Consider the following 18,819-nt stretch of genomic DNA (forward strand, 5'->3'; position numbering starts at 1 on the left):
AGACACCCAGCCTCAACGTATACAGGTGAGGGGCGCAGCTCGTCAATCTATCTATACGTGTGTGTTGTGTGTGTATTATGTGTGTGTTGTGTGTACATTGTATGCGTGCTAAGTGTATGTTGTGTGTTATGCTTGTGTTGTGTGTAGATTATGTGCATTGTGTGTTTTGTGTGTGTGTGCATGTTGTATGTATATTCTTTGGGTCTTTCAGTAAAGTCAGGCAGATTGATTCAAAGAAAATAATAATAAAAAACTGCGACGTTTCGATTGCAACACAAGCGTTCGTCATCAGGAAGAGAAGGTTAGCTTCTAAAGGCAATCTGTTTATAAAGGTGTAATAAGAGCCTATGTCGGATTCACGTGGTGATCGGCTTTGCGTGATCACGGGATGTCAGCTAGGTGATTGGTTTCGTTGGTCTTGGCCTCAGCCAATGGGAAGACAAGTCAGGGGCGTGGTCCCGGGAGTTGATGGGGAATCTGGAACATTCGGCGCACGCTATTGAGGATTGGCTGGAGTGTACCACCTGACCCAGGTGTTAAATAAGGGGAGAGAGGAGAGACACGTGGTCAGACACGGAAAGAAGAGAGAGAGGGGCCACGCGCGAGTGGGGCTCCGGGTGCCACGTGGCGGTGTGTCTCTGGTGGCTGTCTGCCCGCTTCCCGTTGCCTGCCAGCAACGGGGAGTGTTTGTGAACTGCAAGAAGTGAAATAAAAGGTCCGATTCCGCAAGCCGTCTCCAGCGTGTTATTACAAAGGTTTGAAATGGGCGTAGCCCAAATGTCAGCAGCCAACGTTAATTTAAGTGGTGGGCAGTGACCGCAACGGTCGTGGGTTTTCCACCAATCAAAGGGCTGCCAAGTAAAAATTAGCATGTTAATAATGTAAGATCGTTGAACGGCCTCCACGGCCAGCTACGTTAATGTAAGAGATTAGCATGTTATTGGGATATCGCAGAGCAGCAACCTCGAGCTCGGTGAGCGAGGTGGCTATGTTAATGTGAGAAATTTAACCTGTTAATATACACCAGGGAGTTTTTAATTTTCCATTTGTGCATCAGGAATCCTCATCTACTGCCAATTGTTGTGCAGTGGATGTAGTTTAGGGTGGACCGTGAGCTTCGTGTAAGATCAAACCCAAGGGATTTATGCGTTGGGTCTTTCACAGGGTGTTTCTTTGCGAGTACCTTTGAACTTCGTTCAGCTCTACAAGCTTCATTGGGGCTTGAACTCGCTCGCATTGTTTCCGGTTTAATGCATGATCCCAAAAGGGGCTTACGTGACTTCAAGCAATGATGAGGGAAGTTATTGAGGTTCTGGTGATTGTAAAGGCTATTGTTTTATTCGATTTGCACGATTTCCCAGAGGGTTGCAGCATTGTCGAAGATGGGTGGAGTAGAGATGTGGTGACAGCATGGCCAGTCAAGGTGTTGGGGTTGACTTGGGGGTTTTATACATCCAGTCATTCTCGCAGCAGAGGCTCATGGCTAGCCATCAAACAAAGATGGTCAATGCATCGCACACCTGCAGATGCACGTCTGGAATGCTCTTCCTTCCGCGATTAGGAAGCCACTTGACCTATGCACTACTGGACATCTGCGACTATTGGACATTTGTGACTATCAGACATCTTTGAAAAGTAACTTTATAGATCACTAGCGGTAAGTACCCGGCGTTGCCCGGGCGAAAAAGGCAGACACACACATGGACTTACACACAGACATCAACCCACACACATAGAAACACATCAACTTACACGCACACAAACACATATGGTTAAACCCAGGATGGATCGTTAGCAGGCCAGCCTAAATGTTTCTAACTGGCGAAGATGTTCCATTAGGGGGTGCACATTTCGCAAGTGTTGAGAAGGGAGGGAATTACCGTGGCCGAGAAGACCTGGAGCTTCATGCGGAGTGAGAGACCAGGTAGCTTCCACACAGCGTAACGCAGCCGATGAAAATATAATGGCGCTCGACTGATTTCGAGTGAGACCTCTGCTGTTAAACCGAAGCGGTCATGAGCACACTCGCCAGGTATGGGAATCTCTCCAATCTTTCCACAACTGCCGCATCACCAATTGTGAGTTGTGGGGGTGGATTGTCCGATGGTACAAAATACCCAGGCAGGTGCTTAGTTTTGGTGGGGCTGATGGTAAGGCCCCACCTCTTAGTGGCAAGCTCCAGGTTCAGAGGCAATGCCTCCAACTCCTCCTCTGAGTGAGCAGCAATCACCAGAGCATCGGCATACATAACATGGTTGAGCAATCGGGAGCCATCCCTTGACCGCACCCAGACATTGATCAGCCTCCCATTGTATCTGTACCATATGGTAATTCCTCCGGTACAGCCATTGAAGGCTTCAGGAACTACGTGGTCAAAAGATATGTTAAATAATGTGGGAGCCAGAGGACGTCCCTGTCACACCGCAAGGTGTAGAGGGAATGGCTCTGACTGACGGCCATGTAGTTTGACGCGGGGCCGCTCACCATCATGAAGGTCCTTAAGGATCGTGAGCAAAGGGTGAGGGACTCCGAAAGCATGAAGAACAACCCAGAGGCCAGGCCTACTGATGGTATCATAGGCCTTGAGCAGGTCAATAAAGCACATACATTCACTCACACGCACACTGTGACCTACAGACACGCAAAGAAATGGACTTACACTGACTCACATGGAGCCACGCACACAAAGCGACTAACACACACGCCCATGGACTGACACACAGACATATCGACTTACATACACAAACACATGGACTTACACACACACACATATGGACTCACAAACGCATAGGCATCCACTTTAGATACACACACATGGAGTTACACACACATATATCGACATACACACATACAGCGACTCACACACACACATCGACTCACGCACAGACATATGTGGACTCACACACACATTCCCGTAAACACACATATGTACTTACACACACACATCGACTAAGACACACACACATGGACTTACACACACATATATACATATGTAGTGGTGGTATTGACGTGCGCCGACTGTGACAGTGATGGATCACGGGGCGGCGCGGGGTGCGGGGTTGGGCACGCGTTGTGGGCGTGGTGTGGACGCGCGCGCCGGGAGTGACAGATGACGGGGCGGCGCGGCGTGGGTGGTGAGGCACGATGAGATGTGGGAAAAGAGGATCGTAGCCAGCGCCCAGCGATTGGTCGAATAAGTGGGTGCTCGCAGCGACGTCCGCAGGTGGGGTATAAAGGGGGACGCGCGAGAGCACTCGGGGAGAGTTACCCAGTTGAAGACCCGAAGACGGAGCTGAAGACCTAGTGCCCCGAGACCCCTAGTCCCGCCGTCCTTGTGGGGACCGGGGCCCTGTGTGGCTCGGAGGCGAGGCTGTGGGACCCGGGGTCCGACGCCCCCGTGGGTCGGGCTGGGGACACACAGTCGAGACGGATACCCCGGGCAGGGAGTGTCCCGAGTAGCTCAGTGGCGTTAGTCGCCGAGTAGCTAAGTGGATGTTGGTCATCCGAGTAGCTCAGTGGCGTTAGTCGCCGAGTAGCTAAGTGGGTGTTTGTCACCCGAGATACTAAGTGGATGTTGGTCATCCGAGTAGCTCAGTGGGCGTTAGTCGCCAAGTAGCTAAGTGGGTGTTTGTCACCCGAGATACTAAGTGGGTGGTTGTCACCCGAGATACTAAGTGGGTGTTTGTCACCCGAGATACAAAGTAGGTGTTAGTCACCTGTGAACGAGTTTGATAAAATAAAGAGTGTGTTACCCGTGAAGTCGTCTCCCGCCGAGTTACTACATTACAACTGGTGTCAGAAGTGGGGTACTTGCGGCCTATCGAATGGCCCCTCATGCGGCGACGGGGTTTTCCCCATTTTTTCTTATGTATGGGCGGGAGGCCGATCCGGCCATGGACGTCCAACTGGGGATTTCCCAGCCACGTGCAAAATCTAAATTGGCAGACCACATCAAATTTAATATCGCCAAATTGACTGAAGCGCGGGAGGCGGCAAGGTTGAATTCGCGGTCGCGGCAAATTGCGAACGAGAAATTGCATGAGCGGAGGGTGCATACGCATGATTGGAAACCAGGCGATAAGGCCTGGCTGCATTGTCCACATGCACCGTTGGCTACGTCCCCCAAGTTGTTGAGACCTTGGAGGGGACCGGTGGAAATTGTGCGGGTTGCACGACCCCAGAGTATACAGATTAAATGGGGGAAACGCCGTTGGTACGTGCACCCCTCCCGACTGAAGCCCTATGCGGCACCGTGTGACCCCGTTCTGTGCCGTGACGACCGGGCGTGTGATGTGACCGTCGACTCGGGGAGGGAGGTGTCGCAGGCTGATCCTCACGTGTCTCCACCTGACCCACCCCCAGGTGCCTCGGGCTTGACGGCTGCTGACCGTCGAGAGCCTGAACCCCGGGGCACGCACGGGTCCTCGATGCCTGGCCGATGTCTTTCTGAACCGCTGGCACCACCGGACGTTCAACCGCGTCTGGTGCCGTACGACGGACCGGCAAGGCGGACTCGGGCTAGGGCACAACAATTTTCATGAAGACGTTTTTTTTCTCAACACCGAGCTCGCCCGGTGTTCCCCTCTGCCGGGGTAATGTCCCGTTGTAGGGACGCTCGGAAAGGATGGGACACTGCACGAGTCGAAAGAAAAAAAAAAGATTTTTCCATTTATTTTCCTTTTTGCATACACATTGCTATTGTCACTCGCCGGTTTGTATATATTGTTCTATTGTCGCGGTGGCATTGGTTGAGGGTTGCGGATGGTAGTGTTCGCGTCGTGTTGTGTTGTTAAGTTAGTTGTTGTTCTTGTTGTTGTGTTGTGTTACGGGGCACACAGGGCGGTTTGTATATTTTTATAGCAGCCGGGTCGGCTGCGAGCTATGTGGTAGGGGGTGATGTAGTGGTGGTATTGACGTGCGCCGACTGTGACAGTGATGGATCACGGGGCGGCGCGGGGTGCGGGGTTGGGCACGCGTTGTGGGCGTGGTGTGGACGCGCGCGCCGGGAGTGACAGATGACGGGGCGGCGCGGCGTGGGTGGTGAGGCACGATGAGATGTGGGAAAAGAGGATCGTAGCCAGCGCCCAGCGATTGGTCGAATAAGTGGGTGCTCGCAGCGACGTCCGCAGGTGGGGTATAAAGGGGGACGCGCGAGAGCACTCGGGGAGAGTTACCCAGTTGAAGACCCGAAGACGGAGCTGAAGACCTAGTGCCCCGAGACCCCTAGTCCCGCCGTCCTTGTGGGGACCGGGGCCCTGTGTGGCTCGGAGGCGAGGCTGTGGGACCCGGGGTCCGACGCCCCCGTGGGTCGGGCTGGGGACCCACAGTCGAGACGGATACCCCGGGCAGGGAGTGTCCCGAGTAGCTCAGTGGCGTTAGTCGCCGAGTAGCTAAGTGGATGTTGGTCATCCGAGTAGCTCAGTGGGCGTTAGTCGCCAAGTAGCTAAGTGGGTGTTTGTCACCCGAGATACTAAGTGGGTGGTTGTCACCCGAGATACTAAGTGGGTGTTTGTCACCCGAGATACAAAGTAGGTGTTAGTCACCTGTGAACGAGTTTGATAAAATAAAGAGTGTGTTACCCGTGAAGTCGTCTCCCGCCGAGTTACTACATTACACATAGATTGACACACACATGTCCCTACACACACATACACATATGGACTTTGAGACACAGACATCTACTTTAGATACACACATGTATCAACACACATATCGACTCACACACATGCATTGACTTACACACACACATCGAGTGACACACACACATGTATGGACTTACACACACATGTGGACTAACACACACACACATGGACTGACACACATACACACAAACGCACATTGACTTACACACTCAGATGGAGCCATGCACACACATGGACTAACACACACACAGCGACTGATACGCACACAAATGGACTGACACACACACACAAACACTTCGACATACACACACACATCGGACGTTGTCCGTTCGAAAAAGACAGACACACACATGGACTTAAACACATGCATGGACCTACACGCACACACATATGGACTCAAACACACACACATCGACGTGCACAGCAAAATCCGATGATGGCACAGCTATGAGCATGGCAGTACTACGTATCAGTAAATAGCGTGACGTGAGCAATCGAAACAATAGAAATGCATTGAAGAAATAGGCAGAAATAAGTGTAAATGAAAGAGCAGCAGTACGCACAGGTAAGTTGAGAAGCAGGCTACAGTCTAGATTATAGACTGCCAGTATGCCGACTCAATGACATAAGCATTGCTACAGTCGACATAAAAAGCTGGCAATACGGGCAGCAGCTGAAAAAGCAGAATACAGTCGACATGAAAGGCTGGCAGTACACTGAGTGAGGTAAAGAAGCAGGCAACAGATTATAGACTGGCATACACTCATAATGGTAAAAAGGAAAATGAGCAGTGTAGATAATAGAGTGGCAGTGCACTGACGTTAATTAATCAGCAGGCAGCAGGCCACATCACAGACTGGCAGTAGACCGTCGCAGCGTCATTAAAGCACAGCTAAAAAAGGAAATATTTAGCAACCTAATAATGAAAAATTAGTTTTGTGCACACAAACATTATTATTGTAATATCTGCCAACGTATTTGTTTAATAATAGTAAACAACAATACTACAATAATGCTATTTAAGCGCTGTAACAATATTAATATCTACGGAAGTTATAGCAGTAACTACACGCATCGTGTTGGGGGGGGGGGGACGAAGAGGACATGACACTGTGAAGAAATAGCCGCAGCGTTATGTGTATATTTATTGCATGTTAAACGCATAAAAGAAAATGTCGCCCGTGAGCTCGACCGAACGCGCATCACTTGGCAGGGTACGCCCCCCCCCCCACGCAATTGACGTGAGTTGGTACGGTTGATGTCGCGCAATAAATAAATAAATGAAGCGCAATCCCACCAAATCGTTAATTTAACTAATTTAGAGGTGACAGACGTGAAAAAGGAATAGCCTATTCCCACCACGGGGCTTAGGGCGTGCCGGCTGGCAATTTTTTTTCGACATAAACCCACCGTTCGAGAGCCAAATCCCTCGCAAGCGTGCACGCGGAGACTTTTATATATGAAAAGATCATATTACTCCAGTAAAATTAATATTTTATTTGAATTATTATGATTTTACATCTAAATTGAAAACTAATTTCTTTAGAACAGATTTTTACGTTTAGTTTGTTGTCCTTTCAGCACCTCCGATTAGGACGGTTGTCTATGTATGGTGTGAAAGAAGTTGAATGCACGTGCATACATACATCAGCAGGGGCTCGGATCAAAGCACAACCTCTTGCTTACCAGAAAAGGGAGATAACTTAACCTGGCTACCGTGGCATTCCCTCCCCTTCCACTCTCCCCAAGGTGCGTCAATTCGAGCCACGTGACCCAGGGACGCCTCAGCTTCGTGTGGAATGACAGAGGCTCGAGGGCGAAGCACGACGTCAGCTTCTGGAGTGTGGAGAACGATCCGATGTTGACTGGTGAGGCCTGGGGCGGAGAGAGTCACTGGCTCCCTCCCGTTAGTTAACTGCCCTGTCTGGGATGCTGGAGGGCGTGGGTTCAATCCGCGACCTTGATGATGCCTGTTGCTTATTTGGAGTCCGCGTGGATTTTTCAATGGTTCCTCTGGTTTTTCTCCCTGCACATGTAAAATCAACATCAGGCATTTAGAGTGTTGGGCTGATTCTGTAAATTCCACGCGATCAGCCACTTCGCAGATCCGCTATAATTCGCGATGGCCAGGTAAAGAGGCCTTACCTAGTAAAATAAAAATAGTTTAATCGTTTAGTAATCGTCAAAAAAAAATGTAACTTTTTGTTGTTCGTCCTACCACCGCTCCCTGTTTCCTCGGTGCTTGGCTTCACGGCGGCAGGCATCACGGCGGGGACGTTCATCTCTCACGCGAGCCACAGCGACCTGCGCATCGTGCCCGTCGTGCTGGACGCGAACAAAGCCATTCTCTCCGCGTTCCTGCCGACCTCGTCAGAGGTGGCTCTCGTCCTGTACAACACGGACAGAGTGACAGAGATGTGGAACGATAGAGGTACGGGGTGTATACATAGATAGATAGACACACACACACAGATAGACAGCCATTGATACACGCACAGATAGACACCCAGAGGCAAACACGCAGATAGACACCCATTGACACACACAAAGAAACACAGAGTTAAACACACGAAAATAGACACAAACAGATAAACACCTATATACACAGACAGACACACAGGGATAGACACGCATGGATAGACACACAGCGATAGCCACATAGAGATAGACACACAGGGATAGATCCCGTACAATACTGCCAGTGTGACAGAGATCTGGAACGATAGTGGTACGGGGTGTACACACAGATAGACACATGCAGATATACACCCATATACACACACAGAGAGACACATAGAGATATACACATAGAGATGGACACAGGGAGAGATCCTGTACAACATGGAGGGCATGATGGAGATCTGGAATAATATGGCTATGGTAGGGGCACACCCCCCGCCTCCCTATAGACACAAGTAGACAGAGAGAGATAGACAGACAGATAGACACACAGAGAGACAGAGAGATAGACATGCAAAGATCCATAGACACACAGAGAAATGCCCATAGACACACAGAAAGACACAGATACCCTTAGACATACAGATAAATTAATAGACACACAGATAGACACAAATAGACCCATAGACTCACAACACAGAAACTCCAATGCTGACAATTCTCATCGGGTTCATGACTGTCATCGCAGGCAGCGGAGGGAAGTACGACGTTTCAATCTGGAGGGCGCAAGGCTGCTGCTCTCTGGGCGACATTGCCATGCCCAACTATAACCGGCCTAAGGGTATCCTCTTGAGAGAGATCATCCCCGGAACGCTGAGAAATCCGCTGTCTTTCGAGCGTGTCTGGACTGATCGCGGCTCGGGTGCGCACTGGGACGTCTCCATCTGGAAGCCGATCTGCCCACCATCGTACCATGCTCTCGGCTTTATCGCCGAAGGGAGCTATGGCCGCGTCCCCTCAGTGGAAACGGTGCGCTGTGTGAACACCTCACACGTCGTGCGGGGTGACTGGCAGTGGGTCTACGACGACACCAAGATGGGATCGGCGCAGGACGTCACGATATGGAAAGCCGTCGGCAGCGGTCAGACGGCCAACACCTTCAAGGCCGTGACGCGGCATGGCGCAATGGACACACCGTCATTCATCCTCAACCCGCGGTTCGTGTCGGTGCAGACTGGAGCTCCCGTGGCCAAGGTACAGCTCATGAACTTCATCTACGACTTCGCATCGCAGGTGGTGAGCAATGTCGACCCACTGGAGCTCACGACACGCACCATCGCCGAGAATTGTCGTGCTCCCCCGGGCAGTCCTCCGCTTAACGTGAAGCGGAAGATCGACGTGACGGTCACGATGACTTCATCTTGGAGTGTGTCAACATCGCTGGCGGTTGGCGTGGAGGTGACTTTTGAAGCGGGCATCCCGCTGATCGCTAAGAACCAGGTGACGGTGTCCACAACCTTGACGAGGCAATGGGAGAAGACCATCACCGAATCCAAGTCGGTGACCGATTCGCTGGAGGCAACAATCGACGTCCAAGCCGGGAAATCAGTGTCGTACATGGTGACCGGCCGGCGCTACATCGGAAGCATCCCCTGGATTGCCAAAATGACGACGACGTTCGAGGACGGGAGTTCAAACATCGACCAAGTGGGAGGCATGTTCGAGGGCATGCAGGTGTCTGAGATCCACGTGTCAGCTGATGCACCACTGCCTTGCGCTTAAACTTCCCATGATGCTTGGCTTCAGGCCTTGTCCCTTGTATGGCGAGACCTCAGTTGATGTGCTACGGGAGCAGAAGCAGTAGAAAAGTGTCCATTGGTTAGGCGAAAACTATTTCTGCCTCTAACTATATCATAATAAAAAATAACTGTATGTAGGTGTGTTAAACTTCTTTGGCACAATACGTAGCTAACCGTGTTAATAGGAGGTGCAGTGAAAAGACAACAAACTAAACACAAAAAGCAGTTCTACAGAAATGAGCTTGTTCTGTCTCTCTCTCTGTGTCTGTAATGCAACCGGCAAATTCAGGAAAAAGACAAAAACAGTTTGGCCCAGGTGGGTAGCAGTGGAGATTTTCGGCGTTGGGTTTTTCACGAGGTGTTTGTTTGTTTGTGAGTTCTTTTGAATGCCATTCAGCTCTCAAAGCTTCCTCGTGAAGAAAGGTTGCACTCGCATTGTTGAAGGTTTAACGCACGGCTCCAGAAAAGCCTTGTCCTTCTGCACTTCCGATTAGCACGGTCAGCTACGTATGGTGCCAAAAAGTTCACTATATACAGTACGTACAGACAGTGTGACAGCATAGGCAGCAAAAGTGTTGGGGTCAACTGGGGATATTATTATTATGATATATCCGGTCATCCTTGCAGCAGCAGATTTGGCTCTCCATTTGTAATAAATGATATTGACGACACACAGCTTGGTCTCCGTCTCTCTTTTATTCTTTGTTATGCCGCTCACACTCCGCTGGTCCCGACAGTGGACCGGCTGTTCCTCTTGCGCCCCACGCGCCCTTCCCGTCAGTCGCACTCCTTCCTGCTCCCGCACACCGTTGGCTGACGGTGTGCTTGGAGTCGTCTCCAGCCACGTGGCTGATGGCGCAGGAGACCTCCCACGACCCAACGTGGTCCCACTCTGTGACTACGCCAACTGACCTCGAGCCTCTTCCGGATCCCCCTTATATTCCCCTCCCCACGTCATCCTGTCTCCACTTTCCACCACGCCCTTTCCGAACCTTCCAGATTACGCCCTTCACTTAGCGTCCCCCCCGGCTCCGCCCTTAGGCTCCGCCCCTGATCTTCCGGGCATCTGATTGGACCGGAGGTGGGCGGCGGACCTTCCCATATACCCCACATTACTGAGCCCCGCCCCCAATACTCCGGGCCGTCTGATTGGCCCAGAGCTGAGCGGCGAAACCTCGCTTACGCTCGCATTACACATTGAACCTTAAAGATGGTCACCACATTCTTAGGTTTTTTCGGTAAAGTCACGTAGGTAAAACATTAAAATTAATGAAAGTAAAATAAAATAAAAATCACGACGTTTCGGAGGCAACACAAGTCTCCGTCATCAGGTGGGACCGTCACAGCCAGATTAGCTGCATCAAGTGAGGCAATGATTCAAGATGCAATCCCTTAAAAGCAAGTTGGGGGGGGGGGGGAGAGGGGGCTCATCAGAATGTGGCAGCCAATGAATGGTGAAAGCGATGGGTATTACCTTGTTATCGCTTCTCCTGTCAGCAGTCACTTCACATGACTGCCTCGTAGTGCACCTAGGCCGGCACAAGTGCCGTGGTGACGATACCACCATTTATTGGTAAATAGCAGCAGTTGTTAGGGGAAGGCGCAGAGCCCTGGGTCGATTAAAACAATCACTCACCGCCGATCTCAGCTACAGTCGGGAATTGATCTTGTTTCGCTGGGTTCATAGTGCAATGCGCTAACAAATGGACCACCGGTCCAACGTCCGCACTCCATACAACATACATCCCCTTGTGAGAATTTGAAGCTGTGCACCGCGAAGTGTGCATTTCAATGATTGTCACTTTTGATTTAATTAACGATAATGAATGTAATCGAAACAAATCATGGCTGAAGTGGTTTCTCAATTACGTTCATGAAGTTCGAGCATGACTGGCTACGTATGGTGCGATATAATTTCAACATACATACGATAAGGAGTCAAAGAGAAACATGCAGACTCTCCATTGAGAAAGCAAAGTCACGCAGAGCACCCACAACGACACCTTTATGACTTTTGTTGTACAGTATTCTCTCATTATTCGCAAGGGATACCTTCCGGAAAAGCTCAATTCCAATCAAATTTCGCCAATTAATGAAATTATTAAACTATCTTTAATAAATACGTAACTAAGCTATTTCGTGGAAAATCAAAATCGTGGATGGCAAGTTTGTGAATAAAAAGGGAATACTCTTTGGTTCATTCGGTAAAGTCACGTAGATATAAAATTATTAATAGATCACGATGTTTCGATCGCAACACAAGCGACCGTTTTCAGGTGAGAGAGAGAAAGCTACTGAAACAAGGTCTTATATAGGCCTGAGATGGGTGCAGCCTCAGGGTAAGAGGGCAGGGCTAGAGATGGTCTGGCTGAGGCTGTGGAAGTGGCTATTGTATTGTGAGCATTGGAAATATTTTTTGTTACCTCTGCTATGTATGGAAAGGTGATGGTTTTGATTGGGTCCTCAAATGGTTGTCTCCCCATGGCTGGGGAGACAGCTTTGCGGATTGTACGGTCAGAATATCCATTCATCCTGAGGGCTGGGTGTACGTGCTCTAGCTCACTGGCTAGGTGGTGCTGGTCGGAGATGCAATGGACCTTATATTGTAGTGTCTTGGTGAGGGAATTCTTCTGGGCTGGATGGTGGTGGGAGTCAGGCTTTAGATAGGCATCCGTTTAGGTGGCTTTCCTGTAGACAGAATGTCCCAACGAGCCATCAGGTCTCTTCTCGATCAAAAGATCCAGGAATGGTAACTTGCCATCCTTATGACTGAGCAGTGTACCTTCTTTGTGGATTTTGGGAAGGCCATAAAATCTGGGTGGTCCATCAGCAGAAGGTTTTAGAGAGAGCAGCTTGGTTGGTTCGATTAGAGAAGTCGAGTTAGTGATGACATTGTTGGTTTTTGCAACCAAGCGGTTGGTAGGATCTTTATTGATTTTGGTAAAGCTACCATCTATAAGAAGGTGCTGAATTTAGTTGTTGTATATGGTTTTATCCATGATGACAGTGGCATTGCTTTTATGGGCTGAGATGATGACAATATCATCTCTCTTTTTCAATAGAGCAAGTTCAAAACGCTCGTCCTTGCTAATGTTGCTAACGGGTTTCTTAGCGTTCTTGAGGATAGAAGCGATTTCAGATCATACATAGCAGGGATTACCAAAAAGATTTCCCATGCTCACAATACAATAGCCACTTCCACAGCCTCTGGCAGACTATCGCTTACCCTAAGGCTGCACCCATCTCAGGACTATATAAGACATTGTTTCAGTAGCTTTCTCTCACCTGAAGACGGTCGCTTGTGTTGCGATCAAAACATCGTGATCTATTGATAATTTTCTATCTACGTGACTTTACCAAAAGAACCGACGAGTATGGATTCCTGCAGTCACGAAAGTTTCAAATCAAAAAAGGGAATACTGTAATGCAAAGGTATTCATATTACTGGCATTTCGATCTTGGGGTTAGCGTAGTTTAATCAGGGCGGTTGACCCAACTTAAATTTAAAATTACATATCATAAGTAAGATGCTAATTAATGTTCATTATTTCCGGATCAGCTTGCATTTTCAACCCCGCGGACCACCACAGGAGCATCGCAGTCCATGCTCTGAGAACCACTGCTCTACCGCAAAACTTAGCCCATAGCGGAGTCAGCAAATTCGTTATCCAAAAATTCAGACACAAAGGAGAAAGCTGTGGTTTGGCTCACGGCTCGTAATATGACGCCAATCCCCCCCCCCCCCCACCTTCGGTTTTACATTACCCTGCACCAGCCCAGACATGAAACGGGAATTATTTTGAATGTAAAATATAACTTTTCATTGTTTTTATTACAACTCAACGCAAGCATAATGCAAAGCGCTGATCACTGAACCGAGGGGAGAACAAATTCTGCGAGTGGTGATCTTCTATGATGAGGGAGTGGGGAAGGGGTTACGCCCATCCCGGTAAATTCCCATAGTTGAACAGACCATCAACACCGGTTTAATCCCCCAGGGTCTTACAGAATCCTCTTCCCACCGTTTGGAGATAACAACTTTCGTAGGGTCCAGCCAGCATTTGATATTCTGAAGGGCTACCACTCTATAGTAGTGCAGTAAATTCGGGAGAGCCAAACCACCTTCCTTTTCTGGGAGTGAAAGAGATGGCTAACCAATCAGTGCCAGTTTGTAATTCCAGATAAATTAGTAAATTTGGGAATAAAGTGCTTTGAAAAAGGCCTCAGGATGCGGGAAGCGATCATTCTTAAGTGATATAACAGTTTATGGAGAATCAGGATATTGTGTCCTGCCATGAAGAGAGAGTGGGACATCTGCCCATGCCACTAAAGAGGCACCAATCTCCTGGAGCAGGGAGAGGTAGGGAATTCTACTGGAAGAGCAATGCCAGTGAGGAAGGGACCATGACGCTGAGATATTTGATGTGAGATGGAGACCACTTGAAGGGCAACTAGGCCTCTGGAGATTTAGAGGATATCGGTGATTGGGGCATTAATTTCGACTTAGTTACATTTGGGTTCAAACTGACTCGCAGACGCACTCTTGGAGGCAACACATTTATTAACATTAACACGTTAACACACTATCACGAAGAGGCAACTGCCCATTCACCAGATAACAACCTATGGCAGTGGTCCACCAGGCTAACTACACTAATTACACTCGTAGTATCGACAATGGACGGGACCCAGCCTGGATCCAGGTCCACGTGTTGATGACTCTTCTTGGACGTCGGACGTGGAACGTCGATTCTTCAGGATGACAACAGCAGCCGGTCTCACTGGGGGAACCAGCTTATATGCTCCGTGGCGGGGCTCGCTCCGCCCCTAGCCACGCCCACCTCCAAACCTCGAGAAGGATCTCCACCTGGACACGTGATCACCCCAGCCCCCCCTTTGGGGGTCCCTGGGTAGATACCTCCGGTCACGTGTCCTCCGGGGTAAACCAGAGTGCCATGGCCCCTTGCAACCCGTTCCGTGCCCGGCACTCTTGCCTTCTATCACGTAGGGGCTGGCACTGCACGCAGAGCGTGGTGCCATCTATCAATGCATCCACATTCAAGTGGTGTCAGCAATGTCAATACATTGCGCGCTGTGCCTTTCCCAGGCTGGCTTCACACAGTCACATCCAACGATGTCACTACACATTTGTACTGTATCGCGAAGCTCCACCATACTCCCTAACTCGGGCCAAAAGAACGGGGATTGAGACTTCCGTGTTTGTAAACGTGAAAAGGTCATCGTCTGTGTAGAGGTTGATTTTATTTTCTACTGCGCAATATCCTACTCCTGGCATCCACTGACGTATCCTAACACTCTCTGTAAATGCCTCCATGGCCAAAGTAAAAAACAATGGTCTAAAGAGTGCAACCCTGCCTTGTGCCTTTGCTTCGTGCAAAGTTGGAAGATGCTGCTTCATTGGTACATTTGTAATATCTCAATTACGGCGGGAGACGAGTTGATGGGGCAGCACTTATTTATTAACACTAATACAACAGTAACAGGTACAGCCGAGATACAGCCTACGCTACGCGTGCCTAACTCGGCTACGTTCCCAGGCCCTTCGGCTACGTGCTTCCTAGGGGAGGCTATCGGACCCGTCCTAGCCAGGGTACTCGACCTCTGGGTCACAGCCCGGCCCTTACAAGGACGTCAGGCCGTGAATCCCAAGGTCTCGCCTCTGAGCCACACAAGGGCAGCGGGACTAGGGGTCTCAGGGCCCTATCTCTTGCTCCGTCTTCTGTCTTCACTGGTTGACGACTCCCCGAGCGCTGCTGCGCATCGCCTTACATAGCCCTCCGTGCCAGGGGGCGGGGCCTATGCGGACCGCGATGTCCCCTCGACCCCTGCTCGCCCCTCGAACGGAACATTAGAACGGACGGAAGGGGAACGCTGTGACGAGGTGACCCAGCGGGACTGCCTCCTCCCCCCCCAGTCAGGAAAAGCGGCGCGACCTAGCACGGGTCCGCCTGGCCGGCCCGTCGTACGGCACAGGACGTGTTTGACCGTCAGACGGCTCCGGCAGTCCAGGAAGGCACGGAGCAGGCTTCTGTGATCCGCGCGTGCCTCGGGGATCCGGTTGCCGACGGTCAGCAGCCGTCAGTTCCGAGACACCTGGGAGCGGATCAGGCGGAGACATGTGAGGATCAGGCGGAGACATTCCCCTCCCCGAGTCGACGGCCACATCACATGCTCAGTCATTACGACATGAAGGAAGGCCCTGTGGCGCCGCGAAAGGTTTCAGCCGGGAGGGGTGAACGTACCAACGGCGTTTTCCCCACTTTATTTGAATGCACTGGGGTCGTGCAACACGCACGACTTCAACGGGTCCCCGCCATGGCCTCAGCAGTTTCGGGGATGTAGCCAACGGCGCATGCGGGCAGTGCAGCCAGGCCCTATCGCCCGGTTTCCATTCGTACATGTACACCCTCCGTGCACGCAACCGCTCGTTAGCAATCTGGCGGGACCTCGAATTTAGCCTTGCCGCTTCCCGCGCCTCGGCCAGCTTGGCAATGTTAAATTTGATATGGTCGGCCAATTTGGATTTAGCACGGGGTTCGGAAATCCCCAGCTGGGCATCCATGGGCGGATCAGCCTCCCGACCGTACATGAGATAAAATGGGGAAAACCCTGTCGCCGCGTGGGGGGCCATCCTGTACACGGCGAGGACACCAGGGACCTGCAAGTCCCAATCAACCTGAGCCTCGCACACCTGTTGGCATAACATGGAAGTAATCGTTCTGTGGAGTCGCTCCACCATCCCATCAGTCTGTGGGTGGTACGGGGAGGTACGCACTTTTTTTGTACCCCAAAGGTCGCACACCTCACGTAACAAAACGCCCGAAAAATGTTTTCCCTGGTCGGTCAGCAAGCATTCGGGGGCACCCTTGTCCAAGACATAGCCCTGGACAAAAGCGTCCGCCACGGCCGCCGCCGACTGGTTGGCGAGCGGCCACGCCATGGGCCATCGAGTGAAGTATTCCACGCCAACCAGCAGGTACTTGTTACCCCTAGGCGTTACCGGAAAGGGCCCCAAGATATCCAGCGCAACGAGTTCGTTCATGCGTGAGACTTGAATAGACTGTAGCGGTGGATTAGCCGCAATGGGCGGCGGTTTTCGTTGAGCGCACCCCACACACCCCTTGAGTATGTTCGCCACATCACTCCCCATACCCGGCCAATAGTAGTCCCGCTGGAGCAGGGCGAGCATTTTATGAACTCCCAAATGCAAGAGCCGTTCGTGAGCGGCCAGAACGACTCTACCCCGCATAGCAGACGGCACTGTTTGACCACCCAGGAGCCGGCCTCCTTTTCCCCTCCCTCGGGACCCTTTGCCTTACGACGCAATGTGAGAAGGGAGCTGTCGGCCATTTGGAGTTGGCCCCACTCAATAAGAGGCAATGCGAGTAACGAGTCCCCGCTCGTCGGAGCAGCGGAAACGTCGACCCGTGGCGCGTCGGCGGTGGCGAACAAAACTCCCGCGGGGACGGCGACAGGGGGTTTACAACGCGCCGATCCCAGAAGACATGCACATTCCGAGCGAGGCGACAACCGCGACAGGGCATCCGCGTTGGTGTGGCGCAATCCCTTACGGTAAGTGGTCGTGAATTGGTAGTCCTGGAGGACCTCCAACCATCGTGATAATTGACCCGAGGGTTGGGCAACACGCAACGCGTATTGCAGCGCCGCGTGGTCCGTACGGACAGTAAAATGACGGCCATAGAGATACGGTCTGACTTGCTGGATAAAAAAACCGATAGCTAGCAACTCGCGACGGGTCACACAGTAGCGCTGTTCCGCTGGCGACAAAACCCTGCTACCGTAGGCGACCACCCGTTCGACTCCCCCAATCACCTGTGAGAGCACCCCCCCAATACCCGTGTTACTGGCATCCGTGTCAAGCAGGAATGGTTTGGCGAAATCAGGGTAACACAAGGGTGGAGCACTCACCAAGGCATTCCGAAGGGAACAAAACGCGGCCTCCTCCTCCGGCCCCCAGCGAAACCTCACCCCTTTCGCTGTCAAAGCATGCAGGGGTTTGGCTATGGTGGCAAAGTGCTCAACGAAGCAGCGGTAGTAGGAGGCAAATCCAATGAAACTGCGGACCTCAGTAACTGAAGTGGGCGTCGGCCATGAACTGACACAGTGTGTCTTAGCGGGATCGGTGGAGATCCCCGAACGGCCCACAATGATTCCCAAGTACCGTACCGATTCCCGAAGTAGGTGGCATTTTCCCGGTTTAAACTTTAATTTAGCAGATCACATTCTGAGGAACACCCCCCTCAACAGTTCGACTGAAAACGATGACGTCATCAAGGTAAATCAAGCAGGTATCCCATTGGAGGCCCGACAAAACCAATTCCATTAGCCTCTGGAACGTCGCGGGAGCAGAATGAAGTCCCATGGGCAACCGATTAAACTGAAATAGGCCTACCGGTGTGCGGAAGGCGGTCTTTGGTTTGGACTCCTCATCGAGGGGCAATTGCCAGAATCCCGATAGCAGGTCTAGCGTTGAAAAAAAACGTGCCCCCGCTAAGGCATCTAGAGATTCATCCATTCTGGGGAGCGGATACGCGTCAGCCACCGAGATCTTATTAAGGCGGCGGAAATCAACACAAAACCACAAGGATCCGTCCTGCTTTTTAACAAGCACGATGGGAGCTCCCCATGGACTGGATGAGGGCGAAATGATGTCGGCGGTCAGCATGTCATTAACAGCCGATTGCACATGTTCCTTCTCGGCTGGGCTTAACCGGAAAGGATTTTGCCGAATTGGGGCCGCATCACCCGTCTCAATGTGGTGGCGTAACAGGTCAGTGCACCCAATATCATATTTATGTTTGCTGAACACGTCAGAAAATTCGAGTAGCAGGGCGCGCAGCGCCCCCAATTGCACACTGGACAGGTTACTGGAGCCCGCACACAATGAGTCCAACCACTGTTGATCTTCCCCCGATTGAAGATGCGGACCCGGAGTG

General features: G+C 51.1%; 1 protein-coding gene across 1 annotated transcript; it reads left to right on the top strand.

Moving 5' to 3' along the window:
- The first annotated feature begins 5 nt into the window (after positions 1-5).
- On the top strand, positions 6-10,516 carry LOC144737908 (uncharacterized). Its single transcript, XM_078620792.1, has 4 exons — positions 6-25; positions 7,392-7,510; positions 7,903-8,073; positions 8,791-10,516. Exons 2-4 carry the CDS (start codon positions 7,501-7,503, stop codon positions 9,822-9,824), a joined length of 1,215 nt encoding a protein of 404 aa, XP_078476918.1. The 5' UTR covers positions 6-25; positions 7,392-7,500; the 3' UTR covers positions 9,825-10,516.
- Positions 10,517-18,819: the final 8,303 nt, after the last annotated feature.

The sequence above is a fragment of the Lampetra planeri genome, chromosome 75 (genome assembly GCF_965212315.1).
Source record: "Lampetra planeri chromosome 75, kcLamPlan1.2.h2, whole genome shotgun sequence".
NCBI lineage: Eukaryota > Metazoa > Chordata > Hyperoartia > Petromyzontiformes > Petromyzontidae > Lampetra > Lampetra planeri.